The sequence below is a fragment of the Pezoporus flaviventris genome, unplaced genomic scaffold, assembly GCF_033815535.1.
Source record: "Pezoporus flaviventris isolate CSIRO_AGI_PZ_B2104156 unplaced genomic scaffold, CSIRO_AGI_Pfla_v1 ptg000036l, whole genome shotgun sequence".
In the NCBI taxonomy this organism is placed as follows: Eukaryota; Metazoa; Chordata; class Aves; order Psittaciformes; family Psittacidae; genus Pezoporus; species Pezoporus flaviventris.
The window spans coordinates 12,323,693-12,347,828 of NW_026892584.1; the positions used below are offsets into that span (position 1 = coordinate 12,323,693).

General features: G+C 37.6%; 1 protein-coding gene across 1 annotated transcript in view; it reads right to left on the reverse strand.

The window, feature by feature from the left end:
- Positions 1–24,136, reverse strand: part of MUC2 (mucin 2, oligomeric mucus/gel-forming) — a 52,192-nt gene that overhangs the window by 26,267 nt on the left and 1,789 nt on the right. Inside the window, exons 2-26 of the mRNA XM_061464245.1 lie at positions 22,709–22,973; positions 20,167–20,281; positions 19,384–19,474; positions 18,889–18,998; positions 18,451–18,667; positions 17,866–17,991; positions 16,014–16,131; positions 15,554–15,692; positions 14,844–14,954; positions 13,787–13,856; positions 12,254–12,391; positions 11,514–11,678; positions 10,858–10,952; positions 10,049–10,175; positions 9,105–9,360; positions 8,148–8,200; positions 7,757–7,866; positions 7,403–7,554; positions 6,798–6,936; positions 6,110–6,220; positions 5,617–5,796; positions 4,256–4,495; positions 2,960–3,116; positions 2,585–2,713; positions 469–616 (exon numbers count right to left, since the gene is read on the reverse strand). Coding sequence (XP_061320229.1) covers positions 469–616; positions 2,585–2,713; positions 2,960–3,116; positions 4,256–4,495; positions 5,617–5,796; positions 6,110–6,220; positions 6,798–6,936; positions 7,403–7,554; positions 7,757–7,866; positions 8,148–8,200; positions 9,105–9,360; positions 10,049–10,175; positions 10,858–10,952; positions 11,514–11,678; positions 12,254–12,391; positions 13,787–13,856; positions 14,844–14,954; positions 15,554–15,692; positions 16,014–16,131; positions 17,866–17,991; positions 18,451–18,667; positions 18,889–18,998; positions 19,384–19,474; positions 20,167–20,281; positions 22,709–22,973 — 3,562 coding nt within the window. The remainder of the gene's footprint in view (positions 1–468; positions 617–2,584; positions 2,714–2,959; positions 3,117–4,255; positions 4,496–5,616; positions 5,797–6,109; positions 6,221–6,797; positions 6,937–7,402; positions 7,555–7,756; positions 7,867–8,147; positions 8,201–9,104; positions 9,361–10,048; positions 10,176–10,857; positions 10,953–11,513; positions 11,679–12,253; positions 12,392–13,786; positions 13,857–14,843; positions 14,955–15,553; positions 15,693–16,013; positions 16,132–17,865; positions 17,992–18,450; positions 18,668–18,888; positions 18,999–19,383; positions 19,475–20,166; positions 20,282–22,708; positions 22,974–24,136) is intronic.

The window sequence follows — 24,136 nt, forward strand, 5'->3', positions numbered from 1 at the left end:
AATTTCAGGTTACAGTGAATCTGAAATCCCAGTTTTAAGTGAGAATGCAAGGCAGAGTAGGCCCTCTCTACTAAGAGAGAGCAATGAGAATCAAAACGTTATAGAGACACATCCAGGTTTCATGTCATTAATTTTTTTAGGACACTTAAATATACTACTGCAATCATTAACACACCTATTATAATGACACTATCAATTTGAAATATGGATTATTATGGGTTTGGAAAATTACGAATGAAAAGTTTATAATATATACGTACGGTAATTGCCCCATTTTTTGAATCTAAATCTCAACTGGAATAGTTGGCATTGATGCTATTACTTGTACAGATAAATACTAGAATATTCCAGCTCTTCAGTTGAACTTGCATCTCTATTTGCTTGAAGCCCAGCTAAGTAAATGAGGGCCTCAGCATACATAAATTCTTTCCTAAAATACTGCAAAAATTCTGCAATTTTTTTATTTACCATTTTGTACAGTTCTCTTCTGTGGTTATTTCATGCCCAGGAGGAACATGAGTTCCATTGATGTAACACCAACATTGATCTTCAGTCACACATTCCTTTGTCTCTTCATTATAAACAGGCTTGTCATCAGGGCATCTGGGATAGCAACCTGTTGATGACAAGCAGAGCAGTATGCAGGATGAAGAAAAAGTATAAAGAATTAACTCAATGATAGGATATCTTCTGAAGGTAAATGATTCTCACTGAATAAAGCATAGCTAATAAAACAGAAAATTTCCAATTCAAATTAAACCTTAGACAGTAAGTCTTTCCAAAAGACATCAAAAAATTCTTACTGATAATACTGGGGTGAGGAGGATTAAATCAGAGCTTAGTCAAGAAAACTAGAGAAGTTGTTTTTTTCCTAGTTTGAGATCTTGGAAAAATCCCTAATTTATATTAATTTCTATGGGCAGCTAGTAATTTTAAGACAAAGAAATACCCCCATTTTTCTACAGATATTGAAATGTCATCACTGTATCAATAATAATTCAGTAAAGAATATGGAAGTGGATTCATTAACAAACAAGTTTTTCACTACATTTATTGGAACACTAGACCTTGCTTATGCACCTTCAATAGATCAGGTATCTCCATCCCAAACAGATAATTTATCTGCATTTTTGTGCACCCTTGCCCAGTGACCTAAACCCCAGTTGAAACGGATTAATTGTATGTCAATTCTCATTGCATTTTTCATGTAAATACATTTAAAAAAATATTCTATCCTGCTTCCAAATAAACTTTTGTAAAATCCAATGCTTAATTGCATAAATTCTATTTATCGTAGAATTATAGAAAGGTTAGGGTTGGAAGGGACCTTAAAGCTCATCTAGTTCCAACCCCCTGCCACAGGCAGGCATACCTTCCACTAGCAAAGGTTTCTCAAAGCCCCATCCAACCTGGCCTTGAACACAGCCAGGGGTGAATCCAGGGAAGATCCACAACTTCTCTGGTCAACCTGTTCCAGTGTCTCAAATAGCCTATGAATTTAACGACCAACTAATTAACTGATATTTAAAAGTTGCTTCATACTCTTAGACAGTATTAAAGAAGCTGTAACAAAAGTAAATGTGCTCTATATTTCCACTGGAAAAAAAAATATAGAAAGATAATTGGATATCTAATGATCTGCCTTCTGACACTTTCCAAATCCTTCTAATAATCTAAAATAATCTATTTCAAAACATGGAATTACGTTTTTTTTAAAAAAAAAGAAAAATATGTTTTGGTTAGGGTTTTTCAGGGTTTTTTGTTTGTTTGTTTTGTTACCAGCAGTTCAAGGATTAAAGTAACATGTAAAGTAACTACAGGAATTTCTTTATGATCTCTGAACTGCAGACAACTGCTTCCAGTCCAGATCAAAAAGACTGTGAGGCCAAAAAAGTCGCTGTTTTCTCCAACTTTATCATGTGGTAAAACAGATGATATTTGTAAAGCCATTCACATTATTGGATCATTGCAGTCCCCTAACATAAGATTCTTCTTCAGTTACCAAACAAAATGACTTTCACATACTAATATATCTAAATATGGAGGTAGCCACCAGTAGCCCTCTGAAATCAACTAAAGATGGAGGTAGCCCCCAGTAGCCCTCTGACAACATATAACAGCATCGGTGTGTCTGATATCAAATATATTTTCCTTTTAAAGATAAGAGGATGCTGCACATTAATAAAGTCAAGATGGATTTGATTCATAAAGAATGATGAGGTTAAAACCCCCTAGATATCAGTAACTTGCTTCTTTACCATGTAAAAGGTTTCTTTCTCTTGAAATGCCCTTATGATGGGATGCAAAATAACAATGGTGTAATAATCTTGCATATTTAAGGATATTATCCAAGCAGAGACCTAGTTTTATGGCTACCAGGAATGTAACGATCATCCACTGATGTTAATACATAACAAATTACATTGTATGAAACATTTATATAAGACTGGAGATAAATTCTATATAACAGATACAGAAATATTTATGAAGCTGATTCGTCAAGATGATGGACTATTCCACCATTATCACACGGTACCTGAACAAATGTATATGAAATAAAATACAAAAATGTCAAGGAATTTACCTTCCAGGTATGGTATTGAAAAGTTGGTGCTGACATGATTAATTATCCTGCAAGTCATGATATTAGCGCCACAAGGCTCATAGTGCCAGTCACACTCATTACGAGGGTTGTAGTAGTCACAAAATATCGCTGAAGAGAAAAAAAAAGAGAAGCTGGATAAAAGTGTAGTTGCCAGACTGCAGCTCTGATCAGATCTTTAAAGGTACAATCTAAATGAATCTACATGTTAAGCTAACAAAATTTCTTTTGAGGTATAGGACCTGGACTTTCTGCTATTAAACTTAGGATACATAAAATTTTATATTATTAATGATTTATTTGATAGGTTTCCTGACAGCAGCCAGAAAGATAAAGTTGTGTTTGATTGTTACTCACGGCATATATCAGGAGTTCTCCAGAAAACACAGGCCTGGTGCTTGGTACATTCTTGAGCATATGCAGCAACTGCAGAACAGAAGCACTCACAATCTCCACCACTGTCACAAGAGCAAGCATCATGAACACAAGCTTCGTAGAAAGGAATTGGGTCCACCTGACGGGGAAAGAAATGATCCCCCAGCTCATCTCCAAATTAGTTTTCAAACTAGTAAGCTTGAAAGATCTCCTGAGATATGGGAATTGAGCTGGGCAGTAATGAGACTGTTTCTAAGAACTACCAAATCACAAAGATTATAGGCTTCCAGCTGCTTAATATATTTCGGATAATAATTTGGATAACACAGTACTTTCATAATTTGCTATGACTGAAAAAATTAGAGTCCTTGTCTGTGCCCACATTTTTTAACAGAGTTACATTTTACTGCTCTCAAAACCAAGTTTGTTTAATGCCAATGAAGTCTAACCTTCCAATAAGCTTTGCCAACCAAGTGGTGACTAATAACAGAAAGACATATTAGCAAAATACTTTTTGTTTGGGACTGCAAGAAGAGTAACTTAGTCTGGATTATAGCTGCTAAAGGAATCAACATAGAAACACATATTAAGTTAATTAAATTAGTAATTCTTTGTGACTTTTCCACTGTGAGTTAAGAAGAAACTGTTTTTAATATGACCATACTTAGGAAAGAGACAAGAAGTAGAGGGCACTGCTCCCTGTGCACTGTAGTCTGGAGGCTGTTGGCTTGACATGGCATATGAGAATTTGAGGCACATTACCAGTGGCAAAGCTAGTAAATGACTAAACTGTACAATGTCAGTCGTTTCCAACCTGGATTCCTTCTGTGGGTTGAATTTAACAAGCAGCAGTGGTCTCTCCAACAGCCACCTTTCAAGCATAGTATGTTGCTTCTGTCAGAAGAGGGGTCTGATGATTACAAGACCTTTCAGAAATTACAGTATGCTAGTCTCTCAGGAAGAGATAGTGTAACTGCAGTACACACAGACCTATTCAGGCTAGATTTATAAAGCTAACTTGCATAGCAGAAGCTGTGAAACTGCAGGGACGAATATGGGCTTGTACAGCCAGGGGTGATGCCAGTACTGATACAGTCACATTGCCACAGATACTCAAACTACTTTGACTAAGGCTAGGTAAAATGTGTTGACACCTGTAGCTGTACTGAAGACTTAATTTAATATAACTATTTAGCCACTTCATTTTTGACAGTATCTGTGCTTCTGCAGTAACGGAAATGCACCATGCTGTCCCGTCACTTACTGCCCTCTACAAACCTTGGAGTGACAAATTTTAAAGACTTCACTCTGGATGATGCTGCATTCTTTCTCTGCCCAGGACTTCCGATGTGGATTTACATCACAGGGCTTTATCTCTTCTGTAACATCTGGGCACATGGAAGACTGTTTCCAGGAATTCCCAAACTTTAGAGCACTAGTGTCCTGCAGCCCACTCCTTGTTGTAAAGTCATTGTTAGACTTGTCATCAAAGTTGCCACACAGACCACACACTTTGCCCTGGAAAAAAAATTAACATATCCACAGATTTTAAATATACTACAGAAGTGAGAAACAGACTCTAGTGAAGTAAAACATTGACATTAAAGAGGACAACTGACTCTCTGTGTAACCAGCATTTTCATCTTTACTTCCAAATAATTTTAACAGAAAATTATAAATAAATATAAAATTTGTATTTGTTTATATAGTAAACATCTCTCTATATAAATAATTATATTTATAAAATAAAATTATAAAAAATATAAAATAAATAAACCTTTATTTGTCTGTGTACTCAGCAAACTATTCAGTTGCCATGTCTTCCTGACTTGAAACCCATTATATCTAGTGTATTTCCATGTCACTGTGGCATCTTTTCATCCAACTTATAACACTGCAGAGTGTGTAAAACTCTTTCAGCTGAGAAGAATTCATTTATTTTCATTTTTCTCAATTTATCATCACTCAGCTATATTAATATAAGCCTGAGTGAGTTTTATTCTGCTCAAAACTGTTTTTATTTAAAACTTCTAACATCATGAGCACCACTTAATCCATGGGGAAAAAAAAATGACAGGGACTCATTTTTCTTGAAAGAAAGAATTTAGCAACTTACAACAGTGAATTTTTGGTAGTGCTATTTAAGGTACATCAGCCGCCTTAAGGAACATCTTGTTTATACAGCCCCACACCTCCTTATTCACCACAATGAATCTCGTAGTGTATAACTCAGCATGCTGATTTTCAGAAATCAGAACCATCTCCAGACACTGCATGGGGAGACTGGTTTTAAATCAGGGCTGAGATTCTATGCAGGTTTCCAAATGCATGTATTGTCAATCTGCATTCCCTAAATTACTTTGGATGTTTAGTTCTTAACATTTAAAAACTCAGAATGCCTTAGAAGTTTAGTTTTATTGCAATCACATGCTATGCATCCTCTGCAATGCATCATGATGGACAGTAAGGAACTCCAGTAGCACTTCTGCAAGCTGTGATAGTAATATTGCAAGCTAATAATCAGTGTGCACAGGATATAGGAATCAAACATGGAGTCAGAATAGAACAACATATATGTCTCCTTATCTCACTGATCTATTCATACTACTACTTCAGGAAAAGGACAGACAGGTCCTAACTTTGTAATCAGGGGTCAGCTTGATGAAAACAGTAGTCTTCTTATCCCAGATAAGCATCACACCATTGCTAGCCTCAATAACGAGGTAGAGGCCTACTGTCTTGTTCCAATAATGTACATCATCACCAGTATCTCGCTGAATTTCTTTATAATCTTTGTTCTCCAATTTCAATTCAGTTTTCTGAAAGATAAAAGAGAGAACTATTATAACATTAACTTTTATGATGAAAAAAATATTTATATGTTCATAACAATGCAAGTAATCTGAAACCAATAGCTCAAAGTCTAGAATGACTTTCTGAGACGACAGGAAGTAGTGTAGCAATTTTGTTTGACAGAGGTTCTAGTACCTGAGAATCTACGCTTTTACCGATAAATTTGATAGGGCCTCTAACCTTTGCTTGTGATAGCTTCTTTTAGGGATGTGGCTTTGGAGCAGTACTTTCATTTTTTTAATACTTGAATACTGATATTCACTGACCATCATTACTCACCCCTAGAAACATTTTAATAGCCTTTGAGCAGGTAACTCCTGTAGTTCCACAAGGGACATTCTCTGTGATGATACTGAATGAGCCGCTGGAATTTCTGTCACCACAAAAATCCTATAGAAAAAGTTAAAAATGAGCATAAGAAGATTAGGTAGAATATTTAATTTTTAGTTCAATCTCATACTAATTAGAATCATTTAAATCTCCACAATGAATACATTGTTACTGCTGCTTCATACGTGAAATCCTACATATATCTATTTTTACAGATGCACAAACATATCCATATACCTCTCTGCATACATATAAATATTTCAGAGTCTAATGTGTGGCAAAACCTGGGAAAGAAGTGGGACAATAAAACAAAATGAGGAATATATCTTTAAATATAAATATCTTTGTTTCATAAACTTAAGAATTTTGGTTTATTTGACAACTGATAATGAGTTGTTAGTGCTCACTATAAAAACAGTCCTCTTACATAATACAATTTGTGACTGCTGTATCAAAAAAAGCCCACACTCACACAGCTTGATGGCACTGAAAATACAGAATTTCAGAATTTATCTTGGCAGAATGTGCAAACACCTCAGGAAGACTGATGAAAGGCAATAAGAAATGACAAAACCAAGAAGAAAAGGATATCGTCAAGGCAATCAGATGCCATTTCAGCACCCCTGATAAGCACTACCTGAGTAGCCACATATTCACAGCTTCCATCAAAGTCATAGAATTTTCCATCAAAGGTGATATAATGGCCACTTCCATATATCATACAAGTCCCATAGCACACATCTTCAGTGCAGCTCCAAACCCCTTTTTGGCAGGTACTAGAAGAGAACAGAAGAGTTGAATTTTCAGATCTCACCAAGAGTGTGTTGTTTGGTAAACTACAGAATAAACCGAATCCTCAACCACCTGATAAAACATGACAATGTGCACAATACCAATTCCAGTGTTACAGAGGGTCTTAAATTTCAACTTCAATAGTTTATCCTGGGTTTAACCCTATAACATGATTTTTAACTCTGGCTAGCTACATTTTTCAGATCTGATAGTGTTCATATTCAAAAAAAGAGTGTACTTTCCTAATAAGAGATACCAACTGAAAACAGAAGTAACTATTACCCAACATTTTCAGCACAATATGTGTTTCCTCAGATAGCAAACAGCATGCCTGAAAATAAAGTTTTATACTTGCAGCTACTGCAGCCACTGTAGTACATAAGCCTACACATGGCTATTAATTTACTGCATAGAATATATTCTAGAAGACAGTACAAAATTATAACTTACCAGATGTTGCAGTCCACTGTTACCTGCTGTCCAGGAGAATACCACTGGTTGTTATGAATGCATGGGCAGTCCTTCTCCTCCACACAGCCCCCTTTCCCATCATCAAATAGACCCTCCAGACACACACAGCCTGAGACACACTCTGCCTGGAACTAAGAAATCGGAGCAAAAATTGTTAATTTATGAAAAAGCACTGCATATTATTACCAAATGAGTAATATTATTTGGGATAAAAGAAGATTAAACCAAAGAGAAATCAACTGCTAGTTACAACTGCATTTTCTGTGTTGCACTGTGTCATTTAAAGAATATAGAATAAAGGAAACATGACATGGAGAAAAACTAAATACATACATGATCAGTTTGAGGAGTGTGGCAGCTAAGTTGTACAGGTGTTTGTGAATTCCAGCTTGGGGATGCATTGCAGTCAAAGTACGTCTTGTTAGAAGAACATTCTGTTACACCTGAAAGGTATTTTGCTGGTTTGGATGAACCCAGAAAAGGCAAAATAAATGTGTGAAAGTTGGTAGTTACTGAGACAGAAATCTCAGGGTATGGCTATCCTTATTAAAAAAAAAAAGCTCAGTGAAGACAGAACAAATTGAAAATGTCTAACTGTTTCACATAAAGATAAAAAGCAAACACACAAAACAATGAAGTGGAAAATTCAATCGAAAGTGTAGGTTTGGGTTTGGAGGTTGAGTTATGGCTTTTATTTTAGTTTACTTTATAGAATGTCACTTACTTTGCATTCTTACTGTCACTGAAGTACACTGGATCTTTGCATTTCGGCAAACACTAGAAAAGTGAAGAAAGTAGAAATTAAAAAAAAAAGTAAGGTCAGTGTCTTCAATTTAAATCTAAGAATTTATTAATACAAATTTGAGAGTATTTATTAGTATTTATTATGCATAATTTCTATGGATATTTCAAGGTGAGCACTACTGAGGTCACGAATTTCCACTAGGAGAAAAAACACAGCAAGATTTTAGGCATAACGTGCTGGAAGGTTATCTTTTAAGCTATTCTAAGACAGCTATTCTACTAATCCTTAATACTGAGCTTTTTGATGGCTCAGGAAACACACAATAATGAAATGGATAATAATGAGAATTTAAATCAAAACCTTCATTTGGATAAACAATACATTTTCATGCCTATTTAACTCATACGTTGCAATTTTGTTGGCCTGTATGCTTCATCTGCTGAATAAGAGAAGTATTTCACAGTTTGCACTGATGATTCATGCAGCAAACAGTTGTCAATTAATGATAAAAAATACCAGCATTGTGGAAGTTCCTTCCAAAAGCCTATGCTACAGTAAATACATATCAAGGGAACCTTCCTTCAATGGAAAACACAAGCAATCTGTCCCTGACAGAAAAGAAAACAGCAACATAAAATTATAGACAGACTTTTATCTTCCTCTTACCCCTTTGCTCAACAAAGGCTTATTAACAGTGTAAGTTCAGAGTAATGTTTATCTGTGAAGACCAGTACTTTGACCTCCAAACAGTGCCGCATTTCTCAATTATTAATAAATTGCATTGCAACATGATGATGCTTTGCTCAGCATGAAGATGTTGTGAAATGCATTACAAGTGCTTATTAAAGCACCACAAAAATTTAAGGAACTTATACCTAATAAGTAAATTTTAAAAGGGCTTTTATCACCCACAAAAAAAGCCACAGTAAAGCATACCAGCGTTCCCCATCTTTTGTGACATATTCCCCTGGTTCCAGGTATGATCCCTTGTAATAACATGGGCACTTGGAGATGGGCACACAGGTATCCTGGTTATCCAAGTATGTATTATATGGGCACCCACAGCCATCCACAGGAGCCAAGTCTTGCAAGCAATGCTTTTCACCATCAGCAAAGGAACGACAGGTTTGCTGGCACATTGTAAGGTTGTAAAGGAAGATTTGATTTCCTGGGCAGGCAGACACTTCACTAGCTGGAGGGAAAATAAACAAACTGATAATTAGGGGATGCAGGGTGGATAATTTAACCATGACATTTCCATTTGGTTTCTTTGGCTGTGCAGCATGTAAAGGTAAAAATACTTCCTGAGGTTTTATTTAAGTAGCAGTCAAAAGGAAGTCTTCAACAGGTATCCTAAGTCAAGTAACATTGGCCTAACTTTGTTTACCTGTTGAAGACTTCCTTTTGATTGCTACTAATAGTTTCTACTTTCATACTCATATTTGTTCCACACACTGATAATCAGAGGGAGAGCACAATGTAATAAACTCCTAGTCTCAACAATACTATACTTTTGATGAAAAGGAAGCACAATGATAAACAAAGACACTGATAAACAAAGACAATGTAAAAGCCATGATGGATGTGATTTCATTAGTCAAAGATAGAAAGATAATAAAAATTATTATTCAAATGGGGAAAAGAAAGTGAAAGTGAAAAACTTCGCTTGCTAATTATAAATATGTCATGAATAAATGACAACTAAAAAATGTAACATGAATTAGTAAATTTTATAAGCATTATCTCTTTTAAGTCCATTAGACATTTCTAAGATACTCCAAATCCTTTAACATTGCGATCATTGACAACAAAATTCAGAGAGAACCCACTTACATCTCATGGCTAAATAATTCCACATGGATTACAGTTCCACTACTTACTGCAGACACTTTGCCTCCAGCCTCCCAGTATGATCCCTTTGAAAGCACAGGCTCTTGAGTAGGAGGACAGGGCAGCACACAAGCATTCTTCACTGTCTTCACAGAGGCAGGTGTCATATTTACATTTCTGAAAAAAGAGAACAAGGGTCAGTAAGCCCACAGGAAACCAATGGTCAAACTGCAACTCAGTTGCTACAAAATATTCTGTGTCCTTTTTTTGATGTTGTTCTTATTAATTCCTATGCTTGGAGAAGTATGGAAGGAAAGGACAAAGACCAGGGACTGAAAGTGCTGCAAAGAAATAGAAATTCCTTTTTACGCAGGTAGGCCTCATTTACTGCTCAACAGTGATGAACACGAGGGGAACAAAACTGCATAATTTTGGCACAAAAGAAAATTTGCTGTTACATTGTAACCAACACAGGAAACGTAATAAATATATAACTTTTTTTCCCTGACTTATTAGCAGCTAATGTGTAAGGGTAGACTTAAACTTTCTGTGCATCTCTGCATCTCTTGAATCTTCTTTCCAGTTCAAATATCCAGTCTAATGAAAATGTACATTAAATACAAAACGTAAGACAACAGAAGAACAAATTTATCTTTTTCTTCAGCAGCACTCGGCAAGAAACTCATCATATGAAATAGTTCTAATGCGTGTTATGCTGCCTCAGTTAATCACTGCAAAAGCCTCACCAGCTGTTACGGGCAAGCTACTCAGTAATGTCTCAAATGTTTGAACAATAATAAATGTCTACAGTCACCCATCTGAAATAAGGCAGTACTAAAAGAGTTCAAGATTACAATACCTTATAGTATTCTGACGGATCAATGATTAAGTGACATTTCGCAAAAGGACCCTCTGAGTTTTTCAGCAAAGAACACCAATGCTCAGCATAATTTGCTGCAAAGAAAGAGAAAAATTAAATTATATCATTACATTCATTATATTCACTTATCTTCCTTGTGCCATGTCTAGTTATGTTGTCACATAACTGCAATACAATGATACAAATGAGAGAACTGCATGCATTTTAGGGAGAGGAGAAACTATATGCAATCACTGTACATGTATTTCTGTTCTCATATTCAATTATCTAGCGGTAGACACAGTCATAAAATCAAACATTGTATTTTTCTGCTGCAAGTTGTCTACATGGAATTGTGACAGCCCTTATTCAGAGATCACAAAGCTAAATTAAACATAGGGTGAAATAATACTAGGAAATGCAAGCTGCCTTTGCAGAGAATATAAATTAATGACCTTGTTTCCCTGCCTTCCAGCTCAAGATTCCTCTGCAATCACCCCCTAAATCTTCACTTCAGGGATCCTATGTATACATACTTGCGGAAATTAATTATTAATTTGACGGTCCTCTAAAAAAAACCATCAGTGCCACACTACAACGCTTACTTGCCTGTTGCAGTAATATACAGCAACTATCTGACTTATTAATGTGCTTACCACTTTCAATGCTGAGACTGCAGGGGTCTTCCAGCTTTTCTGCCTGGTCTGTACAGGTGGATTGAGCCTTCCATGTGTTAGCAAAGGCAGATCCTGTAGCTTCTACCAGCCCACTGGTTGTTTTAAAGTCATCACCTTCCATTCCATTAAAGTTTCCACAAAGACCTATTGAAAAAGATGGCAAAAAAAATCACATAATCATTACTCATTCTCATTCAAAGGTCAAAGGGAAAGCAATGGTTCATCACAAATATTAGAATTGAAGTTCATACAGCTGATAATTCCACTGTTATATTAATGCACACTATAAGTAGTGAAGATTAAGGAGCCCTACTTTAAATCTTTACCTCTTGAGAAGAATAGTTTTCATGAAGATATCACTGCTTCAGAAGACCACCATCCTGTCCTGTATGTTTTATGCTTTCTGATGACATTAAAACCACAAATTACACCAAAAGCCTGATTTTGTGACTTGTTAAAAAAGAAACTGAATACAACAGTAAGGAATATTCTAGGAAACATTCACGTACTGGCACTGGAGTGATAGGTGACTTCAATGTGAAATAATAAAAATGCATTTCTAGTTTGCTTGAGTCAATTCTCTTTCAATGTTTTGGTTTCTGTTTTCATTTTCCTCCTCTTGAATCAGTAAGTAGCATGAATTATTACCCATATATGAATACATGACTCTTCAGCTGTGGTACAGCATGGCTTTGCTTCCCATTTGACTAGATACTTACCTTGAAGTTTTCCTTGAACTGATTGATCCACAGTTGCAAACAGCTGCATGACTGGAAACAATTGGATTTGCAGCTGAAGCCCAAAAGAAGTTTGTACAACAAGGTAGTAGGAAGATGGCTTGAATACCGAGAAGCTGGCTGAAAACACAAAATATGAACTGTGCGGTAAACACAGGATGCCAAAAGAAACACTTACTAGATTCTAAGTTATAACCTGCCATGAAATCTCTGAGGTGAGGCTCAAAGTAATCATTTCTTTCCTCTAAAAATTGCTGGCTATCTACATACAGTGCTCGTCCTCACAACTCCACACTGGCAAACTCACTAAATGTGAATTTGACTTCTGCATCCAGATGGTTTATAAAAACATTAAACATCACTAGCCCTAAAACTGAGCCTCACTGGGGAGCCTCACTGGTGACTGTCTGCCAGCCTGTTGTAACCATATTTACTGTAACTCTGAGAACAACCTGTCAGCCAATTGTTCACCCAACCTATTATGGGCTGTCTGCTGGACATTTTGTACAGAAGGATAGTCTGAGAGGCAGTATCAAAAACTTTTCTGAAGTAAAAAATCCCAGTATTTACTGGCTAACCAATTTCTTATAGTAAATCACTACTGTATGCTTTATTTATCCATTCAATCTTCTTATTAGATGGTCTATTTTCTTGCCCAAAGCACTTTAATTTCTCTAAACTTTCAGCTACACACTGTAATTGTTTTTGCACAAGTGCTCATGAATGTATCACCCCATGAATACTTCTCCTTTCAGATGAAGAATTACTTTCTTTCATCTGCAGATAGGCCAGTAAATAAGAAGCAACACATGCCGTATCAGTATGCTGCCTACACATATCTAAAAAGGAGTTCTAAGAGAAGTTCTGCATTCCTTTCAACAGTTACTCCAAGAGGCCACAGCTGCTGTCTGATAATGACCTTGCACCAGAAGTTCTGCTCCCACATAAGGTGATCTGAGTCAGCCTCTGAAAGTGCCTGTCTAAATTCACTGCTTATATTGAAAGACATTGATGCGTCAACTGAGCTGAGAAGATGAGAGGATGCTACACAGTACATCCTTCTTTCCTGCCCTAATTGACCAGAAAATACAGCAGTTACCTTCTGCCAGGCTTTCTTCTCACAAGGAATGAAAAACCAAAAAAGCATGGGGAAGAAGCAGGATGGTGCAGACATGCCTAAGCCTCACCATGAATGAGAGCCAGGACCTACTCACACCATGTAGCCAGGCTTGGCTTTAAATTTAAGCCATGGCAATTCCTCTTTCCCAAGCTACATGCCAAAGTATTTTCAAAAGGTATGAAAAATAGTGAAACGACATTTTTTCAATCATCCGTCGTATACAGTCAATCTGCCCATAAAATTCTCAGTGATGACTAGTAAACCACTTTCATCCCCAAGTTCCAAAATCTGAGCAATTTCATATGACTGTTTTCCACTTTTGCCTCTGAAAAAAATACAATTCCACATGAGAAGGCTGGTGTATGACATATGACACACAAGACTATCTCCCTTACCTGACACATGAGGCACGTTCATGGTCATCTCATTTAGTAACACACTGCCATCTGATCTGAAAACCACAACCTGCATAATAGCAAATAGAATCAATGAGGTTCCAGGTACTGAGAGGAAAAGAAACTAAAAAAAACATTCAAGAGGGGAGACATTCTGCACATTTAGACTGTGGCTAGAACTTAAAATCTTTGGAATGAAGAACGTCTGAAAATCGAATGTGCAGCAGACCTGTAGGATACAAGTAAGGTTTTGTCTTGCTGTTCAGTGTTTCACTTACACCTGCCTACAACAATTTATAGCAGTAATGAAATGCAAATCTCATTTATATTGGCCACTTTATTTCCAGCAAGAAAATGCTAGGCCTTCAAGATCTATATCAAGTTCCAAATCTCTATGAAAGCATGTGCCACAGCTCCAGTGTAATGATTTAGTATGATTCTGGCATGGTAAGAAAGCAGTTTGTTAAACTTCCTCATAAATGAGAGTCTGTACATACAGAAACATAAAATTATAGGTTTCTGATTTGTTTTGGTTTGGGTTTGTCCTAGTTAGGCAGGAAAGGACATGGGACACTGGAAACATGGAAGGAAAATTATGTGCACATGTATGTAAAATTAGGTATAAATATAATCTAGATATTCCCATAACAAAACAGAATACCAAAAAGAATGAAAATATAAACATTTAAGAAAGTTGGATTGTATCAATATTCAAAGATGGTGTCTCTTCTGAAGAAGACACAATTAGGTCTATAAAATTGCATCCTAATAAAGTAAAATGCTGTGAGGAGATGAAGAATGGCACTCTTACTTCCAGCCAACCCTGAATACAGTAAGAAGAATCATATACCAGAGGAGGAAAGGGGGAAATGTCATCTTATTTGAATTTCATCTTCTGTACCCTTTAGGTCTATTTTGAGTTGTCAAGGCAGAAGCCTGAGCTGCTTTTCAGCCTGAGGTACCTTATCTGTCCACAACAGTGACTCCAGAAGGATTAGTTATTGCTGTACAATAATGGAAATATGCTAATTTTCAACATATCTAGCAGAACACTTACATTTTTTTTGTCATCTACTAGCAGCACAACAGTTTTCAAACAGGTCTGCCTGTCTGTGGAGCCGCAGGGAGCCAGTTCTGCCAGGAGAGCATGACTGTCATTTACAAAACCCTACAATCACAGGGAAATAAATACCCATTAGCCAAATCAAAGATTTCACGAGATTATTTTCAAAACAAAGACTAAAGTAATCAGTTACAATAACAGTTACTCTAGAACTTAGCTATTAGGACCACCATTTCAGCACTGGTTCTGGAATCCGAACTGCCTACAATTTCTAGTTCAAGATCTTTGTCGTTCTCTAGAAAAACAGGCCCAGCTCCTTTCCCTAGCTGACTTTGACACTTAGACACATGAACAGCTATTACCAATCTGGTTGAAAGCATCTAAACCTAAGAACCGCCAATTTTTGTAGCCTACATATTCATGCAGCCAGAGTGATCCTTTGATTTCTTATACATGAAGGACTCCACTGGATAATAACAGCATACATAGTCTACTATCTCACTTTGTTAACAACCCATTGTAGTAAGTGCTCAACTCCCCAGAAGCGCTATTACAGCCCCTCCTAAATGTTCCAGTACAGTTTTCAGCATTTATAATTCCCTCATCCCATAAAAATGGAATAAAACAATTGGCAGCTGATACACATCAGTGGACAGACATCTGTATTTACTCAAAAAAGAGAAAAGATCTACAGTGCACAGTACCTTGGACAACACATAATAACAGTCTCCATGGAAGGTGTATTTCTTCCCATCAAAGGTGGTAATATGGGAGCCTCCTTCCACTGAACATGTGCCTGGACAAGGTAAATCTTTGCATGTCCATCTGCCTGAATCACAGGTGCTATAAACAGACAAATAATTTAAAAATGCTTGTAGGTATTACAGGAGCTAAGAGCACTGAAAGCATCTGCATACCTAGCAAACAGCAAGAAAACCACAATGTTTTAAAAATGGATATTTTACCATTTCCTTAAGATTTCCCCTCTGCCACATGCCATAGATACAGGAAAACTTTAAAAAGATTTGGTTGTATAAATATGCAATATAAATGCTAATTTCAGAATGTTTTCAGGAAGTCTCCTATGACTAAGTGGAAGACTGAAAAACACAGACCCATTTACAATCAAGCAAAGAAAGGTATATAAACAACTGTGATCCTTACCATTCTTCACATTCATTGGTAATGCTTGCTCCAGGTGAATACTCATTTCCATGGAGTTTGCAGTGGCACTGGCTAACAGGTATGCATCCTTTTTCAGTAATATCATCATACACAGCTCCTGTAAAGCACAACAGTAAACTATTCCAGCTGTTCCTGAAAGAAGTGATTTCCAGAGAGGAGAAACTCTCAGAGGAGGCATGCTCTCAATACAGCACAGAAAGCAAAGGCTGAAATTATCAAAACTGAAGAATACTGTTTGTGCTTTCTATAAGACACATGGGAAGCACTTTAATCCAGCTTTGAAAACCTAAGTCTACTTGTTTATATAGCTACACACAGACAAAAAGGTTAATGCAAGTACACAAGAACAATCTCAGACTTTCACATGTTTAGATTTTCAGTCATTCTGGCATATTCTGTAGACTATCATTGTAATATTTTTTCTGAAGGTTGACAGTAGAATCATAGAATAGTTAGGGTTGGAAAGTACCTTAAGATCATCTAGTTCCAACCCCCTGCCATGGGCAGGGACACCTTACACTACACCATGTCACCCAAGGCTTCATCCAACCTGGCCTTGAACACTGCCAGGGATGGAGCATACACAACTTTCCTGGGCAACCCATTCCAGTGCCTCACCACCTGTACAGTAAAGAATTTCTTCCTTACATCCGATTTAAACTTAGCCTTGTTAAGTTTTAACCTGTTATCCCTTGTCCTATCACTATAGTCCCTAATGAAGAGTCCATCCCCAGCATCCACATAGCCCCTCTTCAGATACTGAAAGGCTCCTATGAGGTCTCCACAGAGCCTTCTCTTCTCCAGGCTGAACAGCCCCAACTTTCTCAGCCTGTCTTCATACAGGAGGTGCTCCAGACTCCTGATCATCCTCGTGGCCCTCCTCTGGAATTGTTCCAACAGTTCCATGTCCTTTTTGTGTTGAGGACACCAGAACTGTCCACAATACTCCAAGTGGGGTCTCACAAGAGCAGAGCAGAGGGGCAGGATCACCTCCTTTGACCTGCTGGTCACACTCCTTTTGATGCAGCCCAGGATACGGCTGGCTTTCTGGGCTGTGAGCGCACACTGCAGCAAGCTCATGTTCATTTTCCCATCGACCAACACCTCCAAGTCCTTCTCTGCAGGGCTACTCTGAATCTTTTCTCTACCCAACCTGTAGCTGTGCCTGGGATTGCTCCAACCCAGGTGTAGGACCTTGCACTTGGCATGTAGCTCCATCATAGAAGGCCACCAAATTGATCAGGCAGGATTCCCCCTTAGTGAAGCCATGCTGGCTGTCACCAAGCACCTTGTTGTTTTTCATGTGCCTTAGCATGCCTTCCAGGAAAATCTGTTCAAGATTTTGCCAGGCACAGAGGTGAGGCTGACTGGTCTGTAATTCCCTGGGTCATCCATTTTCCCCGTTCTTGAAATGGGGGTTATATTTCCCTTTTTCCAGTCATCGGGAACTTCACCTGACTGCCATGACTTTAAATATGGTCGACAATGAGTCTGAGAATTTCACTCAGTGACCCTCATTATCACTCTCTAGCCAAATAACATCCATTGTATCACAACTGTTGAACCTAAAAAGCATGATTTTCTATATATTAGCAGAAATAAGAAGTAAAAACCAGATTTATTACCTGTATATGATTTAAGAATAAAATCATTGATTAATCAATAATGATATTGTTTAAAAACCTTATAAATAATTTTCACCTAGGGGGAAATAATGAACAGTAGTACTAATTTTTAAGATATAAATTGACTACATTTAATATTTTAGCTTTGACCTCCTTCGCCAGAGCTCCTGGTTTTGTCCACATGCAACACCTAGAATAACACTTGCCTTCAGGACAGAAACAACCATCCATGTAGTGTTCCTCACAAAGGCTGCTGATCTCCAAGTGTGAGCAAGTATCCATGCAGGGTGAGCTGCTTTCTCTGTAGATCATGGTATCAGGACAGGTTTTAGCTGAAAGAATGAGAAAGTCACCACCAGTTATTTGTATATAAAGTTCATCATTCCTCAGAAACCACAGATTATATACCCTATTCCCTTCAAGTCAGTGATGTCCCAAGCCAGATATCATCTGGCAAAGCATTTTTCTGAACTGCTTCCCCTGCTTTTTATATTTTCTTCTTTTGGTTTCAAATAGATCAGATTATCCCAATCATCTGCAGCATCAGACCTCACAGGTTTTCAATGGGAACAGAATTCCTACTTGCTGAAAATGATTTCTTAATATACAAGGGTAATAGAAGAAGAAAAGAAGAAGAATATATTATGCAGTTTATTGCACTACTGGCATGAAATTTGTAAGGTATGGATTAATTACACATAATTTGTGTAGAGAAAGAATTAATTTAAATGCAAATGTTAAAGTGCTATACCCACAAAATATTTCTTTGTAAAATTCATATAGCTGCTTACGGCAAAAGCTGTGTGTCCTCCATTCACCCGGCCGGCCACCCGCATGTGAGCACTGGCGAGAATACTCAGAGATGGTGCTGCAGAGGCAGAAGGAGTCCTCGCTTCCATTACATGCACACTTGTCCTGCATGCAGGCTTGGATGTACATTTCCAAATTAAGACGTAAACGACAATCAGCAAATGCAGAGGAAGTCAGCAGCCTCTCACACTCATCACGCTAAGAAAGAAGAATAATATTTCAGAGATATGTAAACACCTGAGCTTCTAGACACTTCCTCCTTTGTCACAAAAACTTGCCTTCTGAACAGCAATAGTTATTTAAGAAGGAAGAAGAAACCATTTGCCCTAGAAGGTACTACGTTTTTCCAGCTCCACACGCACTAACAAGGATGTCTTCACGTGCCCATGCAAGTGAAGTTCACCATTAGGAATACTCACATGCCCATTGCAGCTTGGAAGAGCCTGAGTTTCATCAGGATCTTCACACTTGGCATTGGGTTTGTTGATCTTCTGTAAATTCCCGTATGTAATTGAATTGTAGCTTTCATCTATGAGAAAAAAATTGCAAAGAGGACTTCCTGAGCCCCAGAAATTGACAACAAGGAGCATTTGATTCCTGGGACCCTACTGATCAAAGAAAACGGTTACTATGTTATCAAATGTGCCTGTCAGACACAGGCCTAGATCTCAATTTTGTCTATTATGTCTAAGTGTGCTTAAAAATTTAGAGTTAAAGAAGGCCAGTAGGGAAAAGGGCAAGATGATTTACTGGGAATAAAATAACCTTAGACCAGGAATGCAGCACTAGAACATAATATTTATTCTGGGGCATAGAAATCCCTCAGGTGAAATTCGCTCTCCTGTTGTTCTCTTATGCACAATGCTTATCGGACTATCTTCTGTGATAACTGTCACTATGGTAGGATGACTCACCTCCATTGATAAACTCATCGTAAACTGGAACTCCATTATAATCCCCACACAGACCACATGTATGGTTATTAAATTTCCTGTCCAGCTCTACCTAGATAATGGAAAGAAAAAGGAAAAACAGAAAAGAGTTATCTGGTGCATGAAGACATTCCAAAACAAATACTTTTACTTGAAAGAGAAGTTACTAAATGACAGAAGTGATGGTGAACCCGAAATTCTCAGAAAAGTTGCAAATAAATTTGTAACATAGTTAATAAACACACAGATGCAAAAAGTAACACAGTAAACAGAAAGAAGTGACTGAAATTTCTATATTTCAATAACGGAAGTAGTGATAAAGATGAAAAGTAAAGTATTCTTAAAATCACAAGACTACTGCTTTGGCTTAAATTTTCTCCTTTTTTTTTAATTGCATACTGGGATAAAATTTAAGTCTTGCTGTAAATTAGGAAAGTAGGTGGTGGCAGTACTTCAAAAGACAAATGAAGGAAAACACAGATTGGATTATGGGGGTGCTATAGCAAAAACATTAGCTACTTCTCAGAACATTTCTTTTCTGTTTCTTGAGACCAGTAAGAATATCTGCATGCCATCTGCTATCTATATCACACTGAAGAGAAGGGAACTTCTATGTTTTTAAAATAAGGTACTATGAGTGTCAGTTGGGTAAGTCAGCCCAACACGCTAGCTCTGTTCAGTTTGTGAGAGTCAACTTCTGTTTAGTATACAGTAGTCTGTTAAACCCAGTAAAATGTCAATAAAAAAGACATGGGTCATACATACCATCAGTGCATCTTCTTGATTCCATATCAGAATCAGACCTAATTTGGCATAAACCTTGGTGTAAATGTCATTGCTCTCAATGACCACACCGGAGCTGTAGTAAGGTGTCTTCACACTAGGAAGAAAATCAGAGATTTTGCATTAGTACAGAAACATAAGAGATGACATGATTGTCTGTAATAAGCAAAATACCCTAATGAATAGAGAAACCAGTCCCTGTCCACCTGAATTTAGCTGCACAGGGAGCCTTGTTTTAATGAGGCACAAAACCCTCCTCTCTGGCACTTGACATAACTTATCGCCTTTAAAAGGCAAAACAATTTCAGAGGCAAAGCCTCCCTAAGGGTACAGATTCTTTACGAAAAAAGCCAAAATGTCAGATGTCTTCAATTTAATCAAAAGAAAATCCATCCTCATTGTGCTATTAACAGAGGATATCCAAACACTCACTAATAATTTACTTCAAAGAAATAAGTAAAAACATAAATGGAAGCTTTTCTTTACCAAATGATTTGACAACCATTTCAGGGAGAATGAATGTTCCTTTGCAAGGATCTTCCTTCTCAAAATAGTGTTTAAAAAGCACAGGCAGATACAAGGACTGCCAACAGAAGTTTGAAAAGAAAGGAGAATGTAAAGAGGAATTCAGTAGTTTGTTGCAGTACTTAGTTAACTATTTTTCAGTTGACAGGACCAATCTTGTTAATGGTGACAGCAAGACATTATAATGCGACAGAAAACATTCTGAAGAAGGGTGAGCACAGATGGTTTTGTATGACAAAGAATCAGTTCACCAGATCTCTCTCCTGCTCTTGCGCATCTGTCTTACAGTGCACTACTGAATTTAATTCAGCAATAAAGGTATTGTGGTAAGCAGCCTCATCCTATAAAATCTAGAGAACTAGATTCTGTTCAAACAGAAGTAAACTGGAATCCAGTAAAAATAACCAGTTAAATGTCTATAGATTTGCCAATATAATTGTTACAAGATTCATGTCTATGCCCATCGCCTCTTCACTAATCTCTTGACTGGAAGAATTTTTATCTCCTAATTTCTAGTCGCTGGGATTTTTCCAGCTATTTATCTCAGGCATTTTTAACATGGCCAAATGACTTACACATCTAAATGTTAGGCAGAAATTCAGAAGCCATTATTTCTACTTTTAGCTGCATTGTTCATCCTCTGGGCAATGAGGCTTTAAGAGATCATGTTTTTGGAGAGGGATTATAAAACATTGGGCAGCTTTTGACCTTTCAGATATTACAGCATGGAATATTTCTATTTTTTTTTTCTAATACTAGGATGTTCAATCTATCAGTGGATCGGGTACCAAAAGGCAAATTAATAATTTTTTCTATTTTAGTTTTCCCTTCAGTAGCATGAAATGCTATTTTACATGACTCTGGATCACATGTCATTTAAAAAGCAACATGGAAAATTAAGTTCTATAAAAAACTAATCCTGTTCAACCTGCATAGAAGAGATCTATTTTTTTATGAAAATCATGTACGACAAAATGATGCTTGGTTTAAGAAAAGCAAATTTTAAAGGATTTCTAAACCTGTTTTTCATGGAAGTTCTTTTTAAAACTTGAGTACACAATAAAGGGCTTCTTCAACTTGGGACAAGAATGCATTTTTTATAGCATCATGTCATTTTTTTATGTATCTGGGAGGATCCTTGGAAAATTTAATGTTACTTCCTATCTTTAAACAGATTTTCATTGCAGTGGTTTCCAAACTTGGGAGCAAAACCCAAATTTTGAGCAAACCCCAGTCCTACAATGACAATAGAATGGATTTTTTTTTAATTACGTTAAGTCATACCAACCCACTTTCTTCCATCTTCAGAACTATGTCTTAATCTATGAGTTGCTTCACTTGTTTCAGTATGTACATATACAGAGACTGAAATGATAAGCTAACAATAGGAAAGGCTAGGTTAAGGCACTACTTGGCAGCAAATAATGGTGTCAGACTAGTTCTTTGTGCAACCATGTTACAGGAGAACTAAAATACCACAGCTCACTGTGAAGAAGTACATATTATTATGTACAAATCAGTGTAAATTTTGACCTGCGTAATATCTGTTACAATCCCTTAAGGAACGACCATCAGACCTTAAAAAATTATTTAGATCAGAAAAAATGATCTGCCACAAAATGAGAGGAAAAGACCCTACAGAAATGCATCTTCATTTCTGAGGATCTGCTAGATCATCTGCTAAAGTAAACTCCACGTGACGCCATAAAACAAATGAAACTATGTCATTTTATGCCTGGATCACGTGCTGGATTGTTTCCTGCACAACCAGAAGAACAATTCATTCAAACCTCTTCCTTACTTGCAAGAAACGATGATTAATACTAAAGTCCCTCTCCAAAGTAATTCTTATGCTGGATTTCAAGGTTTTTTTTTTTCTGCACAAGGAAATGTTTGTAATAGTTTCCTCAATGGTATACAAACAGCTGTGTAAAGAATTAATCCTGGTTTAACTTCCCAGCACATTTATTGGAAATACTATTACACTAAAGGAACTTACATCTGCCCATCCACAACAACCAGTTTTGGTCTGAGGTACAGTGTAAAGTCCTTGATTGTTAGCAGAATATACTGGATCTCAGGGTGGTTATTGCTGTTCAGAGCACGCTGAATATGGATAGAGAACTCCTTGTAAGGCTCTCGGCAGTCAGAAGCAAAATTATACTCGCAAATGCCAGGGAATTGGTAGATGTCTCCATCAAAAGTTTTGAAATGGTTGTTTCCCCAAGTGCTGCAGACATAGTGACCATGGTTTCTTGTCCTGCCTGTTAAGTGATGAAAAAGAAACAGGCATGAGAAAAGTGAAATGAGTGAGCTAGCATCAAAAAAGGTTGTGTTGCATTTTACAGTAGAAAGCACTTGCAATTTCATGCACAGTGATTCCACAGATCTCAAACCTCAAGTATCTACCCACGAAGCAAAAGAGATGGAAATCTTTAATTAATTAAAATTAAAGACATTAAGAAATTAAGACATTAACAAATACTTCCAAAAGCCAGGTAGAGAATTATAGAACCATAGAATAGTTAGGGTTGGAAAGGACCTTAAGATCATCGAGTTCCAACCCCCCTGCCAGGGGCAGGGACACCCCACACTACACCACTGCCAGGGATGGAGCATTCACAACTTTCTTGGGCAATTCATTCCAGTGCCTCACCACCCTCACAGGAAAGAACTTCTTCCTTGTATCTAACCCGAACTTCCCCTGTTTAAGTTTGAACCTGTTACCCCTTGTCCTATCACTATAGTCCCTAATGAAGAGTCCATCCCCAGCATCCTTATAGGCCCCTTCAGATACTGAAAGGCTGCTATGAGGTCTCCACGCAGCCTTCTTTTCTCCAGGCTGAACAGCCCCAGTTTTCTCAGCCTGTCCTCATAAGGGAGGTGCTCCAGTCTCCTGATCATCCTCGTGGCCCTCCTCTAGAGTTGTTCCAACAGTTCCATGTCCTTTTTATGTTGAGGACACCAGAACTGAACACAATACTTCAAGTGGGGTCTCACAAGAGCAGAGCAGAGGGGCAGGATCACCTCCTTCAACCGGCTGGTCACGCTCCTTTTGATGCAGCCCAGGATATTGTTGGCTTTCCTGGCTGCGAGCGCACACTGCCAGCTCATGCTCATTTTCTCATCAACCAGCACCTCCAAGTCCTTTTGTGCAGGGCTGCTCTGAATTTCTTCTCTCCCCAACCTGTAGCTGTGCCTGGTTAAACTTCACAAGGTTGGCATTGGCCCACTTCACAAGAGTGTCAAGGTCCCTCTGGATGGCATTCCTTCCCTCCAGCGTATCAACTGAAACACACAGCTTGGTGTCATCGGCAAACTTGCTGAGGGCGCACTCAATCCCACTGTCCATGTCACCAACAAAGATGTTGAACAAGACCGGTCCCAACACTGATCCCTGGGGGACACCACTTGTTACTGGTTTCCA